General features: G+C 33.7%; 1 protein-coding gene across 1 annotated transcript in view; it reads left to right on the plus strand.

Moving 5' to 3' along the window:
- The window catches only part of LOC132560323 (protein Wnt-7b-like), a 106,759-nt gene extending 86,938 nt beyond the window's left edge, over positions 1–19,821 (plus strand). Inside the window, exons 3-4 of the mRNA XM_060224996.1 lie at positions 160–431; positions 19,310–19,821. Coding sequence (XP_060080979.1) covers positions 160–431; positions 19,310–19,792 — 755 coding nt within the window. The 3' untranslated portion in view covers positions 19,793–19,821. The remainder of the gene's footprint in view (positions 1–159; positions 432–19,309) is intronic.
- Positions 19,822–20,458: the final 637 nt, after the last annotated feature.

Raw genomic sequence — 20,458 nt, forward strand, 5'->3', positions numbered from 1 at the left:
GTGACGCAAGGGTTACTGAAATGACGTCATATCTTCACAGATTTCATACTGACGTCACAAAAAGACCATAAGTATAGTAATAGAATAAAAGAAACTTGCAAGTAACCTTTAATGAGAGGTCAATATTCTCTAATATATCTGTTTGTGTTCTCTTTCCAGCAAGTAAAGAAGCTGCCTTCTCATATGCTGTGACGTCGGCTGGAGTAACGTATGCTATAACACAAGCCTGTAGTTTGGGAAAATTAAAACGCTGTAGTTGTGATAAATCTAAGAGGAAGGGCAAATTCACCTCACGTGGTTGGACTTGGGGTGGCTGTAGTGCGGACATAAGACATGGACTTAAGTTCTCAAAGAAATTCTTAGATGCTCGCGAAATAGAACAAAATTCAAGGCCGTTAATGAATCTCCATAATAACAGAGCGGGCCGAAAGGTGAGTTTCGTTTTTTTCTTTTTCTGTCTTTGTGTTTTGTTTTCGTTTATCTTTTTTGTTTTTGTTTATTTTCCATTTCTAGATTATCTAGATCCAATTCTACAATCTAAGGAGATACACTTCACAACAATGACTGTCGGTTGAATTAATCTGAAAAAAGCCTAGAAAATAGCAACCGCGAACGCTTTCACGAAAATATCTGTGAAGCATTTGTGCTGTGAAAAATAGTTCTGGAGAGTGACATATACCTGTACATTAATGTTATCCACACAACAAGCAAACAAACCCGCAGGCCATATCTTCCAGTTTTCAACGTCATTCCAAAACTAAATGTATATATATATATCTACTAATGGGTATGTGGCGTTAATCTGCACATTAATATTTCTATTTCATTTTAAAAGTTTACGACCAGAAATAGCAATTTGTTTGGTATGCACGGATAAACACGCACCAAGTGGCTTTCTTCTTAAATTCGAAAAAATCATTTACGCATTGACAGAAATTTAACTATCCAAAAACCTGTGAAGGCACGCTTTTTATCATATTGATAAATTATAAAGGAATATATTATTAAAATATGCAGAAGCCTTGAATGTTCACATATTACGACTAAGCGTTCTGAGATACCAACATTTAGGTAATGTACATATGATTTTACGGCAGTTACATCTAGTGCGTCAGAAATAACATCAATCCGTTTGACGTGGGCTCTTTCTGACATTAAAAGGTGATAGGTTGGTCCATGTGAATAGATTTTCCTACCACGTGTTAACGAATTAAATACGATAATGTGTGTGTAATATAGGACACTAATATCGAAAACAGGAAGATTTGAATTTGAATGAATATATATAGACAACATTAACTTCTTGAGAATAAATTTTTACTAGACATATTCTAGAATATAATAGAGAAACGACTAAATCACTAGACTTCAGTAACTTTTAAGTTATATCCAATGATATATTGGTTTTAAACAGAGTTATGACGTGTAATTCAAATCCTAAGGCTTTGAATGAACATACAATGTAAAATGCATCGTGTTATGTGCTTGTGTATTTTGACATAGAAACACCAATGAGTCGGTAAGTTTCTCACTCATGTCATTGTCGGAACGTCGGTACAGCACCAGGTCCTCAAGTATAACTATATAAAGATGGTGCTATGATCTCAGCAATGAATAGTCATACATTGTATTAATAGGCTATAAGAATATCGGGATTGGATGAACATGGACATGATTGTTAAACAGGGTTAAGTGTCCTCAACAAAAACTAGGTATATAATGATGTCGGTTGTCAAGGGAAACCTCAACATGTATATAAAAAGTGTAATTATCGCAAGTTACTCACAATAAATACAAAAATAATCAATTAATCAACCTATATGATATTCAATATTTTAGAATCATTGCACAATACCGAAGTGTAATCTCTCAATCTCGGTGATGTAGGTTCCATACTGACTTGATTGATTCTTATGCAATCGAACACTTTTCTATTTATAACTTATTTCATGTGAAAATCATTGACTGGTAATTGATTTCACGTCAAGGTTCTTGCAGTCAAGTCTTTATATGCCCGATATACGTGAAAAGTCCTTGATAATCGATCACTGAATTGAAAATATTTCCGAGAAGTTGAAAGGATTCCATATGTAAGCGTCCATTTTGTTTTGTCTCCTTTTGTTAGGATGTGTACCTGGTTCCTTGGGAATACCTATCGATCGAGGTTTCTGTTATTAACACTTGTGACGAAGCTCTGCTATTTGTTTAAGTTTATATCGATGCTAGATAAGAATTACAGACTTTTATATATAGCTCGAATGTTACACAGGTTAGATAAAGAGATCTATGGATGTCCCCACCATGATCTTAGTACCATACTCTGTTGTAATCAAGGTCATATAGTCATGCCCAATTAACAATTCTTTATTTGTTATTAAGCAGAAAACGTTTAAAGAATATAATTCCATTTCACAGTTTATCTTAATGTTCTCTCTATATATCTGCATTCTGAAGTAATTCCATGGTTTTCTGCTACTGTTGCTGTCGCAGTGGTGTGTGTTAATCTAGTGTCAGTTTCTGTTATCATTATAGATGTGATCATTGCTCCTGTTATTTTTGTATCCCTACAACTTCCTGTACATACCTACTTAAATGTGTCGATTATCTATCCATAGCAATCCTTAAATAAAAATAATGAAGATTACATGCTGAATTCCCTATGATATTAGAGTGTAGATTGTAAAACAATAATGTGTAGGTTTTCTACACATCGCTAAGTACAGCGAGTTGATGCATTATTATCATCGGTCATCGCCACTCATCTATCACAAGATGTCGACAACAACCGGTGGGGACCTCATAGAATCTAATATCTACAGTTCCATGCTCTGATTATCAGGATCAGTCGGATAACATCCAAAACTGTTGTTCTCTTCTTTATATCACTCCTAAATAATATCTGATTGGGAATTTGCTGTTCTCTGGGGCTTTTAGTGGTGAGCAACAAAGTACAGAGTTTATTATCATCTTTCGTGATATTTTAGTTCTTTCACTTTTTATTTCTATTTGATAAAGAATATAATATTAGCAAGATTGATAAAGACATATTCAGAACTGTCACTAACTTTAACTAGAGCGTCATCAATTAACGTTTTTATAAGACATCATGCCGAGTCATTCCGATTAACTATATGATGAAAACTGTTTCCATTTAGTTCATATCTTGATAACCATGATATATGTGTGAAAACGAGTGAAATGTTAAAATATAAAAACTTTTTTGTCAGATAATAATCTGACGTGTTTTTTGACATTAAAAGCCACACACAGACAGTAAGAGGACAGTGAGTTGATAAAAAGTACAACACTTTAAAAGTGATACAACAGTACTTAGCGATTCAACAAGTAGGACAGCACGAAACTGCTGGGCTGAAGCATTGAAAACACATTGTATATTTATAAACAAATGCATTTTGAAGAGAGTAAAAATGCCAAGAAAATTCCAATTATTTTTTTTTTTTTTTGAGAATATAGCAAATTATGTATATACTGTAATATGGAAACAGTAAGTCATAACAAAGATATAAATTAAAAGTGGAATATTCTTATGGCCCTCTAGAATTTTAGGATGTACTTTTATAACTCATGGACTGGCATGCTCTCAACATTTCATTCATATCAGTGACAGCAATCATCGAAATATCCTGTAAATATAGACACAACTGTCCAATAGATTTATATTTACAATAGTTTTAGGTTTGCAGATATACAGGAATTGTTTAGAATACCAAAAATAATTCATGACAGTCATTGATAGTTTTCACTCCGTCAGACATAAGGTGTGACCTTGTCACTAAAACAAAACCCGTAGAACAATACATTACCCGTATCAATTTCTCTGTGGGGTATGTTGATACTTCCCCAATAAATGGTCTTAGATCTAAGTGTGTGAGATAGCGGTAGACCCATGCAGCTTAGTAAAGACAAATAACATATGTAAATATTGACGAGGAAAATTCCAATTTGTGTATCAGGTGAAAATGACAATAAGATCATTAGAAAGTCTCTTGGTGTTGGCTCTGTGTAAAGCAAGGTACGGCATAACTACTGTTATCAGTTTAACTGTTAAAGATAGTCGCTTAGTTGCTGTCATATTACCAGGATATCTTAATATAGTAATACCACAAGTTTTAATTCATAAAACATGGACGCATTATGTTCTACATCAAGATTTGTACTAAACTGCATAATATCTGATTTTAGATTAAATTATTTGGTTTTTGTATTCGATATTTGACTTACAAAAGTGTCGTTTATTCCTTAGCAACCACACAAAACTAAAAGAGTGTTGAATATAAGAATAGACAATAAAATCGAGGGCGAAGATCGATTGATAGTGATAAGAATTGATTAACGTTCTGTTTCCTTGATTGCATGTCTTATAACTTCGGTCTCCTTACGAACAGGACTACTTTTTAATCATTAAACCCTAGGAGTCCTAAATTATCGTTATTTCACGATAATGAGAGATTTCCTTAATTATCACAATGTCACAATAAAAGAAAGCTTCTATAATCAGATAAATGTAATGTAGTGGAATGTACATTAGTTTGACTTACTATAGTAAGCTTTCCTTAATAACACTCCTGTTTTGAGAAATCCATTTACCACTGTTGAATATCTCATTATGCAATATCAATGGGTTTTTTAGAGTAAATTGTTCAGATATGTTTTGAGGTTTCGTGAAGTTTAAAATGTGCTTTTTCAGTGCGAGAGTGAAGAGGAAGCAATTTGTACTAAAAGGCCTCGAACATTGTACCAAAGACACTCCAATGAATAACACATTTAATACAAATTAAGAGATTGATACAGTAGAGCTAAACAATGAATAAAACCATACAGCTGTTTCGTCCTTCAAGGACTCCTCCTGTGATGTTAAGGGTCTAAAACATGAAGCCTGAAGGTGGCCTAGAGATTGAAAAACAATTTTAAATTCTAGAGGGGGAGATGTACTAGCACGACCTATTGTCAATTTAAACACGTCCTGTAAGTAATTAATGCATATTTGTAATATCGTCATCGTAATACCGTATCAACTAAGTGATAATTTTGATAATTTATCACAAATAGAATAGACACAATATCTAACTATAATTCTGCTCATTAATTCAAACAGCAATTGAAAAAGAAAACCAAACCATGAGCATGAATTTTAAGATAAGTAAATGTTAATTGATTGATGTAACATGACAAATTTTCAAAGAACAAGAACATGTTCTCTCTGTTTATGTGCACATGACGAGTTTTCAATGTACTTGGCATTGTGTACATGACATGTTTTCTCTGTATATGTGTGCATGACAAGTTTTCAATGTACATGACATGTTTTTTCTGTATATGTGTACATGACGTGTTTTCAATGTACATGACATGTTTTCTATGTATATGTGTGCATAACAAGTTTTCAATGTACATAACATGTTCTTTCTGTATATGTGTGCATGACAAGTTTTCAATGTACATGACATGTTCTTTCTGTATATGTGTGCATGACAAGTTTTCAATGTACATGATATTATGTACATGACATTTTTTCTGTATATGTGTACATGACGAGTTTTCAATGTACATGACATGTTTTCTATGTATATGTGTGCATGACAAGTTTTCAATGTACATGACATGTTCTTTCTGTATATGTGTGCATGACAAGTTTTCAATGTACATGATAGTGTGTACATGGCAGGCTTTCTCTATGCACGTGTATATGAAAAGTTCTTACTGTACATGTGTTTTTCAAAAGTTTTCACTGTACATGGATAAATGACCAGTTGTATGTTTTACGTGAAACGATATAGACATAAAAAACACTTTTGATTTAATTGGCTGCGTATACAAAATATGGTTTTCTAAAGTGTGATGGTTTGAATGACAAGAAAAGATCTGTCTTTTCATTTGATTCAGAAATATCAAAGCAAAATATGGGTTAATTTTATTTTGATGGTTTGAAAGCCCGATGAAATAGTATATGGAGGCTTTAGGATCACATTTCATTAAGAAGCATTAAGTAGTTTTGATTGCGATACATGAAAGAGCGATTTAACTTAGAAATCCTATTTGTCATTCAGAGAATATAATAGTGAGATCAGAAACGAGATGACATTTATTTATTTTATAAACATGGTCCATCTCTTACACTTGTATATACAAGGGTTCCACCCAGGTCCTGTCGCTCGAATCAATGCTTTTTAAGGTTTTAGATATATATTTCAACATAAAGCATTGATCTTGCATCATATGAGATGTAATTATTTCGAATATTAACACTGTATTGAATACCAAGGAAAGTTAGACATGTATTTGTCTTCTATGATTTTATCCGTCATCTTTGTCCTCAAGACTCACGTAAATGAAAGTTAAATACTAAGTTACGTTTCTTTTTTCTAAATTTTGATTCTTGTCATTCTATCTGGATTAATAAAGTTTTATATCAATGCTGTGAATCAGAGAACAATAGCGTTCCAGCCAATACCTATGGGAATAGTGCCGTAGAATGATTATTTTCTGAAGGAAGAAAGGCATACATGTCATTCAAAGACATTTATATCACTCGGTAAGGGACAGGACAAACATACAATCATTGGTGTACGTTAATTTATTGTGATAGTATTGGAGTGTTCCTTTGTGTGGTGGTCTACTAAAGAAGGGACACTATTGACCTCGCTTGATTGGACAATTCTATATTTCTACCTTGATTTGACAGTTCAGTTAGTGACGGCTGTTACATTTAAGAAAGTCCTTTGATATCTTTGATTACTACAATAGATCCAATCAATGTGCTGTTTGTGTTAGCCCTGTTCAAACCTTACGCCAGTGTTCTGTTCTGCACCGAGACCTGCTTTCCGTAAAGGACGTAATAATAGAATATGGATAACAGGTTAGGACTTATCATAATTGTCGTTAGAAATAACTGTTAAGACGTTTCCCATTAAATCAAATATTTCTACAATATCTAACCCATCATATTTAACATGTGTCATCGTATTTGAAGGGATGGTGGGTTGAATCTACATTTTACAACTATAGTAGAATCTCATATCGTAAACAGAATCCATGGTTAAATATATTATTCCCTTTGTACTTTTTCAGGAGTCTCTTTTGTCCATATTTTGCCCTATTAACGTCGAATTTGAGTTTGGATTATGATTATGTTTACATGTCGGTATTTTTTCTTGTTTTTTTTTTTACACTGATGAATATATCGATTTGCTCCTTCAAATTTTTAACCTGGAAAAAGTAAATGTGAATAAGATATTTCTAACTATTAACGTTGTTGTAGACAAGATCAATTTTACCTGTACCAACAAATCTACAACTGTAAAATGAACAAGGATGTTCCCATTCTGTTTAATTGATGTTTGAAAATGTTCACTAACCGATGGTCAATTCTTACCCATTTGAGAAACTAGGGCCATTTGTATGATAGATTGTAGGCTCTTTAAATGTTAACATCCAATACTATGTAAAACGAAATATATATTAAACTACGCTTAATTTTAAATCGAATATCGAAATGAAATCGATTGATGTTGGGTCAAACATACAGGTACCTAAAAGGTAATAAGACTATAGATCTAAGGGCGCAAAACCCATAAAAGTATTAAATATCGTTTGTTGATCATGATGGATGTTGACCCGTTCCAGCTCTCTGTTGTGCCGAGACATTCGAAAATCCAAGTTCATGTTCCCTGTGATTGGGTTGATAATAAGGGTTGCACTTTCAGTTAAAAGAGCCAAGAGACATATGTTTTTCGTCGGCCTTAAGCTTGCTTCTATCACAATACAATTTTTTATGTTTTGTGTGCAAATTGTCCTACAATCGGTTAAGTTAGTGACGTTTTATTTTTCTGCGTTCTTTTTCTTAGATTCCTTTAAATATATATAGTAAAGCATAAAAATCACAGAATATTTTTGTATGTACACATGGTTTAGCTGATAACGGGAACGTTTTCTTAAATCAAGAAGAATAATCCTTGCGGTATCTTACACCATTCATGTTTCTCCGTGCCATACTTGTATTTGGTGGTTTTTTTCAGTTGAACAATGCTATTTCAGAAAACATGTTGTATTAATGTGGATATTGAAGTAAAATTTTCCGAATCTGTGTTCTTGTCTAATCCACGCGCAGTCTTCTGAGTCTCAAATCAAGAACCTAGTTTAAAATCTGCTATAAACTGTAAAAAACTGATTTCTTGGGGAAGTTTTATTTTCGCGTGGAGATATATTACGAGCAAATATCATATTTGTGATAAGTCTTACATGAGAAAATGATTAGTTCATAATCACATTCAAACAAAAACTCGCGTTTGGATGTATGGAGAAAAAAGCTGTTTCTGGTCTTGGATAAATTGTTATTTTACAGAAAGTGTCAGCTAGTAAGTCTACTAAGGTTAAGCAAAAAATATGATAATTTGTTTTAAGGTAGGAAATAAGTCACTCCTTCATGAAAGTTCTACAGAATAAATAACCGGAGTTGTGAAATAACTGGTGTGATAACTATCTTGATACCGCTCTGGTGGCACATTGTGTCGCTAATGTTTGTAAGCATGGCTGCATCGATCATACAAACTGTCTGGAATAACCTTGGTCATATCATTCAAATGCGAAGAAAATAATCGTCATTAAATATTTAAATATATGAAATCAATTTTTTTTAATGAAAGAATTTGTGCTATGTTAAAAAAAGACAAAATTCACTAAATCACCTTTTAAAATTGTGAGGCAATGCATCATCCTGTACATGTTTGAATTGTCAATGATTAATAAACATGCAATCAGCTTTTGAATGATTGACAGCTAGTAAGGGCGAGCTACCTTCTTACTTCATTAGACCAGCTAAGGTTACGACACGTGTTCGTTAACATAAAGATTTTAACAATCTCCATGTTAATGTAAATATATAAAGAAGGTTGACGAAAGGTTATTAAAATGTGTCAAAATAGCTCCAGTAATCATACACTTGAATAGCTGGCACACTATATACTGATGTAGCTCCGTTACGTCACTAGCGAGACTAATAAACGTCATAAATACGAACGATAAGAGATCCTATCAGACCCAATTTAGATAACACACTTATCTCGTGCAGGTGCAAACAGTATAAATATAATTCTGCAAAATCATTTTTACGTACTTCGTGATACATATCGTGTACGTTGTAATCGTGAATATGATTTTGCAGAAATGAATTTCGCACCTGCAAGCAAACTTAGTCCATTTACTACTGACTGACATTACAAAATATTTATCTGTATTAAATGTAAAACATTTTATGAATATAGGAGTTTTGAGTGACAAGTACATGACCGGAACAATCTCTGATATCTTATAACCAACATTACAAGGTCATTAGTTGTTTAAACTTGACATAAGTGGCTACACTACCTTCAAAATTCATTAAAACGAAATTTCAGCTCTATTGTCCTTCAGTAAATTGTTCAAATTGTTTTCGTAATTAGATTGAGTTCTTTAATTCGAACTATTATTTGAGTTCCTTCATTAACTTTATATGTTGAATCGAATTTTGTGGTCTTCGTTCCCTTTATGAGATTTTTATCTAAGCGGCATTGATCCTTCCAGCTAATTAGCTATATGTGAAACTGTTAACGAAATTTTGCGGTCACCTGAATGATTACATCTCTGGTGTTTGAAGTTATTCTGATCTAAACGCTATTTCAATCCAAGAATTTTTACTTATAGGTTTAAGGTATTTGCCTTAGATCAATGAAACTAAACAACGCTTCAATTTTTTTCTATTTTTGTCATTATGGCTAAAATATGATTGATCACCAATGAATGTTCAGAAATTCCTCGCATGACACGAACTCCCAACAGCCTGATGTATTATGATGTAGTATTTTGTTTAACTCTCAAATCTCGTTTTAGGTATTATAAGTATTTGATATCTACATTCAGTTTGCTTGAAAACATTAATGAAAATTTGGTCGGTGATTCATGATCTCAGTGTGGAAAAAATGACATAAAAAATTAAAAAAAAAAAAAAAAAAACTCAACAAATTTTGTCTTAAATTCACTGCGACTATAACGTTCCATGTTTAAGATAACAAAAGAAACAGATGCAAGCATGGATGTGTGACAAAGATAGTTTATCTGTCATCTTCAATACTCGAAAGTGTTGAAATGACAAGAACCCGATGTTATAGGCCGAACGAATAAACCAGTGAAATTCGTATAATTTCATTTTCATGGCATGTGATATCAGTTTTTTAAAATTAATTTTATTATATTATCGTGTTCAAAAAGAACGAAATCGAAATGAATGTTATAGACCATGTATCATAATATCAATGATAAGCTTAACGCGTTTGAATGAACAACAAAGTGAATTTTGTTGCCGAAATAAAAAATAAAAGTTCACTCTTCGACGGAAATCCCAAGTAAATCATTATACATTGATCATTGATTAAATGGCTTTTGAAATGTTCATATATTTTCTTTTTCATTTTTAACAAGATGAAAGGAATTCCACAAAATCAATGCTATTATGACCTCATAAATATTGAATGCACAAGAAAACAATTTGTCCAATGTTTATTTGATTGTACTTGTAAAATATCGTTTGTTTTAAAGTTGTCGACTTAATATATACAATAAATAATATCTAGATTTGGAATGATAATGAACAGTTTTAACTTCAAGCCTACCATGGAAATTTATTTATCTTGTAGACAAATGATTGAAGGCCATGTCATGATGAGGGATTGCTTAATAAAGGAAACAAGGCTGTTTGTAGCGTGGAAATATGCTCAATCATTTAGTATATCAATCGAAATTAATTTAAAGTAAGCAACAATAAAAATAAGTTACAAACATACCACACAAACTAACAAAAGGAATAACACATACCAGCTGTATACAGTGTAGATAAATGATAATGTTATAATCACCTGACCAGTTGTATACAGTGTAGATAAATGATAATGTTATAATCACTCCGGACCAATTATATACAGTGTAGATAAATGATACTGTTATAATCACTCCGGACCAGCTGTATACAGTGTAGATAAATGATAATGTTATAATCATCTGACCAGTTGTATACAGTGTAGATAAATGATAATGTTATAATCACTCCGGACCAGCTGTATACAGTGTAGATAATTGATAATGTTATAATCACTCCGGACCAGCTGTATACAGTGTAGATAAATGATAATGTTATAATCACCCCGGACCAGCTGTATACAGTGTAGATAAATGATAAGGTTATAATCACTCCGGACCAGCTGTATACAGTGTAGATAATTGATAATGTTATAATCACTCCGGACCAGCTGTATACAGTGTAGATAAATGATATTTTTTAATCACTCCGGACCAGCTGTATACAGTGTAGATAAATGATAATGTTATAATCACTCCGGACCAGCTGTATACAGTGTAGATAAATGATGAGGTTATAATCACTCCGGACCAGCTGTATGCAGTGTAGATAAATGATAATGGTTTATTCACTCCGGACCAGCTGTATACAGTGTAGATAAATGATAAGGTTATAATCACTCCGGACCAGCTGTATACAGTGTAGATAAATGATAATGTTATAATCACCCCGGACCAGCTGTATACAGTGTAGATAAATGATGAGGTTATAATCACTCCGGACCAGCTGTATGCAGTGTAGATAAATGATAATGTTATAATCACTCCAGACCAGCTGTATACAGTGTAGATAAATGATAATGTTATAATCACCCCGGACCAGCTGTATACAGTGTAGATAAATGATAATGTTATAATCACTCCAGACCAGCTGTATACAGTGTAGATAAATGATAAGGTTATAATCACTCCGGACCAGCTGTATACAGTGTAGATAAATGATATTTTTTAATCACTCCGGACCAGCTGTATACAGTGTAGATAAATGATAATGTTATAATCACTCCAGACCAGCTGTATACAGTGTAGATAAATGATAAGGTTATAATCACTCCGGACCAGCTGTATGCAGTGTAGATAAATGATAATGTTATAATCACTCCGGACCAGTTGTATACAGTGTAGATAAATGATATTTTTTAATCACTCCGGACCAGCTGTATACAGTGTAGATAAATGATATTTTTTAATCACTCCGGACCAGCTGTATACAGTGTAGATAAATGATAGTGTTATAATCACTCCGGACCAGCTGTATGCAGTGTAGATAAATGATAATGTTATAATCACTCCGGACCAGTTGTATACAGTGTAGATAAATGATATTTTTTAATCACTCCGGACCAGCTGTATACAGTGTAGATAAATGATATTTTTTAATCACTCCGGACCATCCGGACCAGCTGTATACAGTGTAGATAAATGATAGTGTTATAATCACTCCGGACCAGCTGTATACAGTGTAGATAAATGATAATGTTATAATCACTCCGGACCAGCTGTATACAGGAGTGTAGATAAATGATTATACTTTTATCACCATCAAGGTTTGTATCAAATGTCGTGATAAATTAAAGCGTAATTACACTGTTGTGAATGATCACTCATGTAAATCTAATGTTCATAAATTAAAGGCGTGGGCGCTTTATTCTTCAATGAATCTTATAATTACCATGTATTTTTCTGTTTTGAGTCTCATTTAATAATAATAGTTTTACGTTCTAAATGAAGAATACAGAAGAAATCCATGATTACTTAGATCCGCGATATGGTGTGGTAAGTGAAATAATAATTACTTATATATACAGCTGACGTTCATCAATCAAGTTTGAATATGTGCCAAGATAAACCAGAAAACAGTACAGCGTCAGTATGGACAAATCAGATCCCATAAACCGTCCACGTCAATATAGCTATTCCAGATCCCGTAACCGTCCACGTCAATATAGCTATTCCAGATCCCGTAACCGTCCACGTCAATATAGCTATTCCAGATCCCGTAACCGTCCACGTCAATATAGCTATTCCATATCCCGTAACCGTCCACGTCAATATAGCTATTCCAGATCCCGTAACCGTCGACGTCAATATAGCTATTCCAGATCCCGTAACCGTCCACGTCAATATAGCTATTCCAGATCCCGTAACCGTCCACGTCAATATAGCTATTCCAGATCCCGTAACCGTCCACGTCAATATAGCTATTCCAGATCCCGTAACCGTCCACGTCAATATAGCTATTCCAGATCCCTAAATCGTTCTCATGTTGGAGACAAGATAAACTCGCTCAGTTACAAGATAGACTCTACGTAGAATGTTGTTTTTAGGAAAATCAAAGCAAGCATTTTTTTTTATCCCTTTAACACTTAACATTACTCGCATCATTTCATTAATAAGACGAAACACTAACCTACGTGCGTTAATTAATTCAAAGAGTTCTTCGTTACACTTGTAAGATTTATAGCTCTAACATTTAAAGTTTATTTTTTTTATTTTTTTTTTAAATTTCAAATAAAATTTACACTGATAAGGACTTTTAGTTTTAATAATCATCTTCATGTTTAAAAGATACCGACAAGTGTGTTGTCACTGTGCCGTTGACCTAAAACATTTCACGGTTGATGAAGCTCGATACAGCTGGTTGATGGTATGAAGGTATAGCATTGTAATAGAAGATTCATCACCTAATAGCTTCTTCAGTGTTTGTTGAAACACTTAATTCAGCTGCACCCGCGTGGTAATTCATATTTGTAATTGTATACATTTCACCAACAGTTTAGAGCTAGACTTTTGCCCTTGTGCTTAGATAAGGTTTGTGCAAGTTGAGCCGAGAACTAGGTAACATGAGTACATGGTGCGATCTCTAAACGTACGAAGCATTATAATCCTACTACCCAATACTGTTTTATTATGTTTCGTAATCATTGGCAAAATAATAAGTAATGTTGATTTATATACTTAGTATGTTGAATTCTTTATTTTCACAATTGCAAACCGGTATTTTCGTATAAAGTCCACATCGGTGATTATATATCATCCTCATACTGGTGTTTATAAACAAGTATCGTCTCCATACTGGTATTTTTATATATCGTCATATCGGTGTTTTATATAATCTAAGTGAACTTGGCATGGAAGTCCTTTACCCGTCTGTCCGTCCGTCAACATTTTCGTTTCTTGAGATTGTATCAGCGTCCATAAGGCCAAATTTTCTGAAATTACACATGGAGATACACTTTGATGTGCAGATGAACACTAAGTGTGTGATATATTTCTAAGGTGTAGGTGAAAATGACTTTTTTAATGTTACACGACGACATGGATATGTGCAAAAGAATTTTGATAAGTTCCTAAGATCAAGGTTGCTTTCACAAAAATAGAAACAACATTCTGCTCTCAAAATACATCATGTAAGGGCTAAAATCTTACTGACATAACATGAGTATGATACCTAAGTCCTTTCAGGATAGCATGTATAGATAATGTTAAAATGTTGTCATCTATGTTCCTAAATCTAAGATGGTTGATTTTGCTTGGTGCTAGGAGGAGATAAATTGTAAGGCACAAAGAGGCCCATGCTGAGCTGTTAACTATTCTACTTCATTCTAAGAACTGACAGTATGTCGAAAAAACAACAAAGATGATACCACCGTGTCAACAGAACTCGAAGTAGGATTTGACGAAACTAGAAAAAAGTAAGACGGACGGAGACTCCTTCCACAGGACAAAACCGGTTGTCTCCAGAAGGATAAGCGTCTTCTACTTCATCATCTTAATCTTAGTCATTCCAAGTTGTCAGTGTCTCGTTCTAAAACGAGGACAAATTAAACAATCATGGAACCACCAAACATCCGAACGAGCATAAACCGCATCCATCTTCACATAGCTCAAATATATATCTATATGATTTTTTCTAATAAGATTAATATGACGACCGTAAAAAATCACCATGGTCTTCATCGATCCGCATTTCGTGTTATAGGCCTATTGTAGTCTGTACATTGTAAGGGGGCACTAGAATGAAAGTCAATAAAGCTTGAGAAAATCATACCTGAAAATGTCGAAAGCACGTATAATATCAAATTAAACAGAATATCGAATGAAATCTAATTCTAAATATTTGTTTTAGGTATTTTTGAAAGAAACGGTTTCTGTAGTATGATGAATATAGGTTGATTATTCCAATACTGTATCGAATAAGACAATGTTTTAAGAGCTCATTTATCTTAAACCTAAATCTGAATTTAACATGCATGTATTTTGAACAATTCTGCTAGCTGTATTCGGCTGTGTACTTCACTGTGACAGCACTATAAGATAGGCTTTTGTTTCGAACTTCACGTGGAGGTTTTCACGAACGTATTGCAGCCTCCTACTCGCCCTGCAATCCTAGCTTTTGATAGGACGTTAAGCAATATAACACAAAACAATTTTGAACTGAATGAACTGCTTATATTTTTTAAACAATCCTAAATCAATAAAATGACAATGCACATTTATTAACCAAATAAAATCTCCGCGTTTATTAACTTTCCAAAACTGCATGAAATGACCGTGCGTTCTAAACGACCGGAAACTACATAAATCGTCATGTGCTCTTGGTTTCCTAAAATAAATGAAATGCATGTGTTTTATTAGATATCTGATGTAACAAAACGAATCTTACGTTAGTAACGTACAGAAAATATATGCTTACTCCAAACACATAACTAAATTTCTGAATTATCAGAGGCGGATTATCACGCTTAAAAAGTATCAAACCTTGATTCCTACTACAGTTATACTGTTAGTAGCCAAATTGTTTCCATTTGGTAGGTTCTATTACACAAGAGGACTTACAAACATTTAAATGCCCTTCGTTCATTGACGGTGGTCGACACTTATACACTAATTAGTGATTTGACGTATGGCGAATGAGACCAAGGTACTTTCCACATTGTCTTTGACAGACAATGGCCTGTGTTAGTGTAGAGAAGATTACTGACAAACTTACTCAATGACCTATTCCCGAGCAATATAATAATATAATGTGTTTTTACAAGTCTTCTCTGTCACATTGATCACTTACATAACATTTATATAACTATTGAGATTAACCACGAATTTCTTTATACGTTTATTTAGTTTTTATCAATATTTTATATATGTAATGTTAAATTACCCTCAGGTATCAATTGCAGTTTCAGCAGTTAATTCTATTTTCCAACACTTGAAGTTTGCAAATATATTTTCATAACCTGTCAAGTTGACTTAAAAACCAAATCTAGTTTCAGTAGCGTGTACCATTGACACCGCCTCTCAACCGAGTGTCATTCATTAATAGGATTCCCAAATAAACACAACTAAACTTGTTCAAGTCCTTTGTGTTTTCTGTCAAGGCTTTTGAAGATTTCTCCAGACACAAATCAATCAATGGACTCAACTTCTGAATTAGTCACGAGATGGGTACGCTCACTTATCACCGCCTGTAGATATCCCCGTAGCGAGTCGCGTGTTCATTTTTCTGCATTCTTAACAAAATTGCAGGTAGCTTTTTACTGCAATTTGTCTGCTAATAAATAGCGTGACCCGAGCAACCACGTGGAGTACTGATGTGCCTTAGACACGCACATAAGGCCATTCAACTACACAAGACCTTACGTTGAATCTACACATATCGGTATCTTCTTTTGCAATTGAGTTATCTCTTTTGCCGTGTTAAGAATGAAAAATCTAAAATCTTCGGTTAAAATATTTTGACAATTATACTAACCTTGTTTCATGTTCGTGTCAGTTTGAAATATGCTGCCTCCCTTCCATATTGAATTTCAAAAAAATGAAATTATGGTGTTATCTTAGAACCAAATCTATCCTGTTTGTTTTGGCCTAAAACTTATTATCTCTGTCGAGTTCTTTTTTTATTCAACAAGGTTTTGGTATGCTATATTAAAAGGACAAGGCTTTTTTTAAACTATTAAACAAAACAATTTTATTCCTCTGTTCTTGATGACCTGATACACATTTTCCTACGTTATTGTTGGTTTTTGTTTCGCAGGAATTTGTCAATAGAAACATCTTTTCATCAAGTTTAGGATAACTAATATGATGCAGCCTCTAAGTTAAAATACTAACGTGTAGAAATTATTATCTGAAAATGTGGTTTATTGTCAGTTAGTGCTTAAAATATATCAGAACCCAACACTTTTAGCAACCTTCAGCATCGATACGGCAATCTACGTGCATAGTATATATCGTTTAGAGGCACATGGAAATTGATCTTACTTGTATACGTATATTGCATTTATCTTACATTTATATGTATTTTACATGTATATGTATTTAAACGGATATGTATTACATATATGTATACCTCAAATCAAAGAGGGATGTGCTCTCAATCGATCGTTGGTGGAAAGATCTTTCCGTTCTAGTCTCAGTCACCACATATTATATTTCGCCCACATTGATACTATTTACTGTGATGAATTCACCCTCGTTGCCCACGAGATTTGTTTCGCAATATGTCTCTTAAGCAGGTTTCTGATTTAGGACATGGGTTCGAATCCTCTGTTTAGTAGAATGACCCACTGTGTCGAAAACATGTTAGCACTGGAAGCAGAAAACGCTTACTCTTCCGGAACACCTAATATTAAACATTTGAAATATATAATGTATACATTACACGCCAAAAATGATCTAGATCGGACTGACTTAATCACTTATCACGTGATCATATAACTTTTTTATATAATAGATTTACATCTGTAAATGTAGCGATCGAAGAATAAGCTAGTGCCTAAGTCTCACGGAATCTGTACTTTCTGTACGATTCCAAATTTCAATATTGAGATTAGATGTTTTTTTTATTTTATTTGGATTTCACGGGTTGTTCTGATATATGTATTAATTAAGTATTGAATTATGTCGTCTGTTCCGTATTTTCCATTTCTAGACGTGTTTCTCACCAATAGACTCTGCACATTTTGAATAGTTTATGTCAAATAATTGATATGTATGCATAACACTGATAAACGTAATCTGACATATAATTTGTATTCTTTGGAACTGTCTTTTCTTTATCATTCTGATATTTTCACCATAATGTATGTGCTACAGAAGGTTGTGGAGACGCACTGACTTTCTGCATGCTGTATCCTCAATAGATGATAACAGAAATATAGACATATCTAAAGCTTACACCAAACATTTAAGGAAACAATTAAGTCTGATGCATCATATCAATATTTTTTACAAAACGCAAATTCCATTACTTAAAAATTGTAGAAAAATTGAACAAGGATTATTGGTGTGCCCTGCGCTTGCCGCTTGGGTATTGTTGTGGCAGAATGATTGAAACGTGCTTTGTAACGCCGAATTGTGGCAGACAAACAGTGTGTTCCCGTTAACAAAGTTACTAGTCTCCTGGGCAAGCTTATAATCAAAGTCCCGACGTTAACATATTCCACCTCGCAGTTGCTGGGTTTGTCGTGGATGTAAACAAACACGATACAATCCTAAAACATGCCTTTGCTATCAGTGATCAGCGCGGCCGTAACTTTGTTAAATTCCCATAAAATCATCTTACTATTTTCTATCTAGTTTAAACAGTTTCCATTCAATACCCCGAAGACTTTTATTCGAATGTTTCTTTTACGAAATTGCATCACATGTACCGATTCCATGGTTAGTTTGTTATAGGACCAGACATCCTAGGATCATTGATGATTTATAAACATGAAAAGGCGCATTAAAATGGAGAGGATTCCCAGGGGCACACGAGAGAAAGCTTCACCATACTGTCAGAGTGGGTTAGAATGGGCTTTTGTGAAACTAGTCTGAGTCATATTCCATGCGTAACGCACGCATAAAGGAACTCCATTCAAGAAATACATATTTCTTGTGAATTACTCTTGCCAATAAACTCAATGATAAAATACAACCCACTTTCTGGACAACGATATGATTGATTTTGATCAAGTTCTCTGCTGATAATGGACATATCTGTCTGTAGACTTTCCTTCTGCACGTTTTCATTTATTTGAGTTAGTCTCCAAATTACAAGTTTTGTTTTAAAATGCTGTCTGTCAATAGAGAGTAGACATCAAACTATTTACTATCTCCCTAGGGAAACTTTTATTTTAATTTATACATACTCTACTTCGTTTGCTCTGGAAAACTTTCATACTGAAACAAAAGACATGTTGATGCATATTAATAATAAACTGATTTCTCATTAAAACAAGGTAAATGTATGTGTAGTATTTCGTCAAAATTTACACGTTAAATTCATGCGACAGTCATTGTTCTATTACTATGTTTCGTTGTGTAAGTATCAATATGATCAGGACTTACTAGAAAGTATGATTTAACAACTTGTTTATTACATTTATGTTTTATCAACTCATCAAATGTCTCTCTATTTCAGGCTGTCAAAGAACAGATGGGGACAGAGTGTAAATGCCACGGTGTATCGGGATCTTGTTCTTTAAAAACATGTTGGACAACATTGCCATCTTTTCGGAGAATTGGTGATCATTTGTACAAAAAATATAATAAATCTAAAATGGTATCGCCTTATTACGCAACGAGGAACCGAATACCTACCTTTTTGACATTAAAAAGATCAAAGCGAGCGCATGCAAAACCACGCCGCTCTGATCTGGTGTATCTTAAGAAATCCCCAAATTACTGTGATTTTAATTCGTCAACTGGTTCTTTGGGAACGGTAGGCCGGAAGTGCAACAGGACGTCTTCCGGAACAGATGGCTGTGATTTGATGTGTTGTGGGCGGGGCTACAACACCCACCAGTACACAAAAACTGACCAATGTCACTGTAAGTTTTATTGGTGTTGTTACGTCCAGTGTCGCGAGTGTAGTGAACGGACAGAGGAGTACGCATGTAAATGAGACGTTGTATTATTCTGACACGAGGAGGAATTTACATGCGCTTTTCTGTTCTTAGCTTGTGGATGAGAAAAGTACTTTCGTTTCCACTTTTTGTCGAGCTGGACCAACCAGATGTAGGACGCCGTCACTGTTATCATTGTCTTTTATGATTCCATATGTTCTGGTGCCCAGTAAAAATCGTTATATATTGCTGGACCCCTATTTTCCCACTGCTACATCAGAATTTAGAAATGTCATCCGGTTTTATTTGCGAACTAACCATTAATATTGGTGTTTAAAACCATGTGAAACTCATTTGTGACTTTGACTTCACACAATATTATTGTTCAAATGACGCAAAAGAAAGCTCTACTATAATATCGTCATATCACAATATACTTCTATTTATTTCAATTGCATGTACAGTAATTAGGAGACATTTTTATATATGTGTCACTCACATGGTTATCCAATCTGTCTCGTATTTATGATTTAATATGTACATGATGAACGGTTAAAACACTCGATGTAATTTGTATAAGTCATCATCTTTCCTTGAATGATTGAGGTTTTTTTTGTTATATGGAGATGAAAGCCAGTGACTGTTGACAAAGATTTATTATTTGTTCAAGTGAGAGAATAACATGTGCTGTTCCATTGTTGTCTATAGCGTTCAGAAGAATTTAA

The sequence above is a fragment of the Ylistrum balloti genome, unplaced genomic scaffold (genome assembly GCF_031769215.1).
Source record: "Ylistrum balloti isolate Yb309-2 unplaced genomic scaffold, AGI_CSIRO_Ybal_v1 Utg371048, whole genome shotgun sequence".
Classification (NCBI taxonomy): Eukaryota; Metazoa; Mollusca; class Bivalvia; order Pectinida; family Pectinidae; genus Ylistrum; species Ylistrum balloti.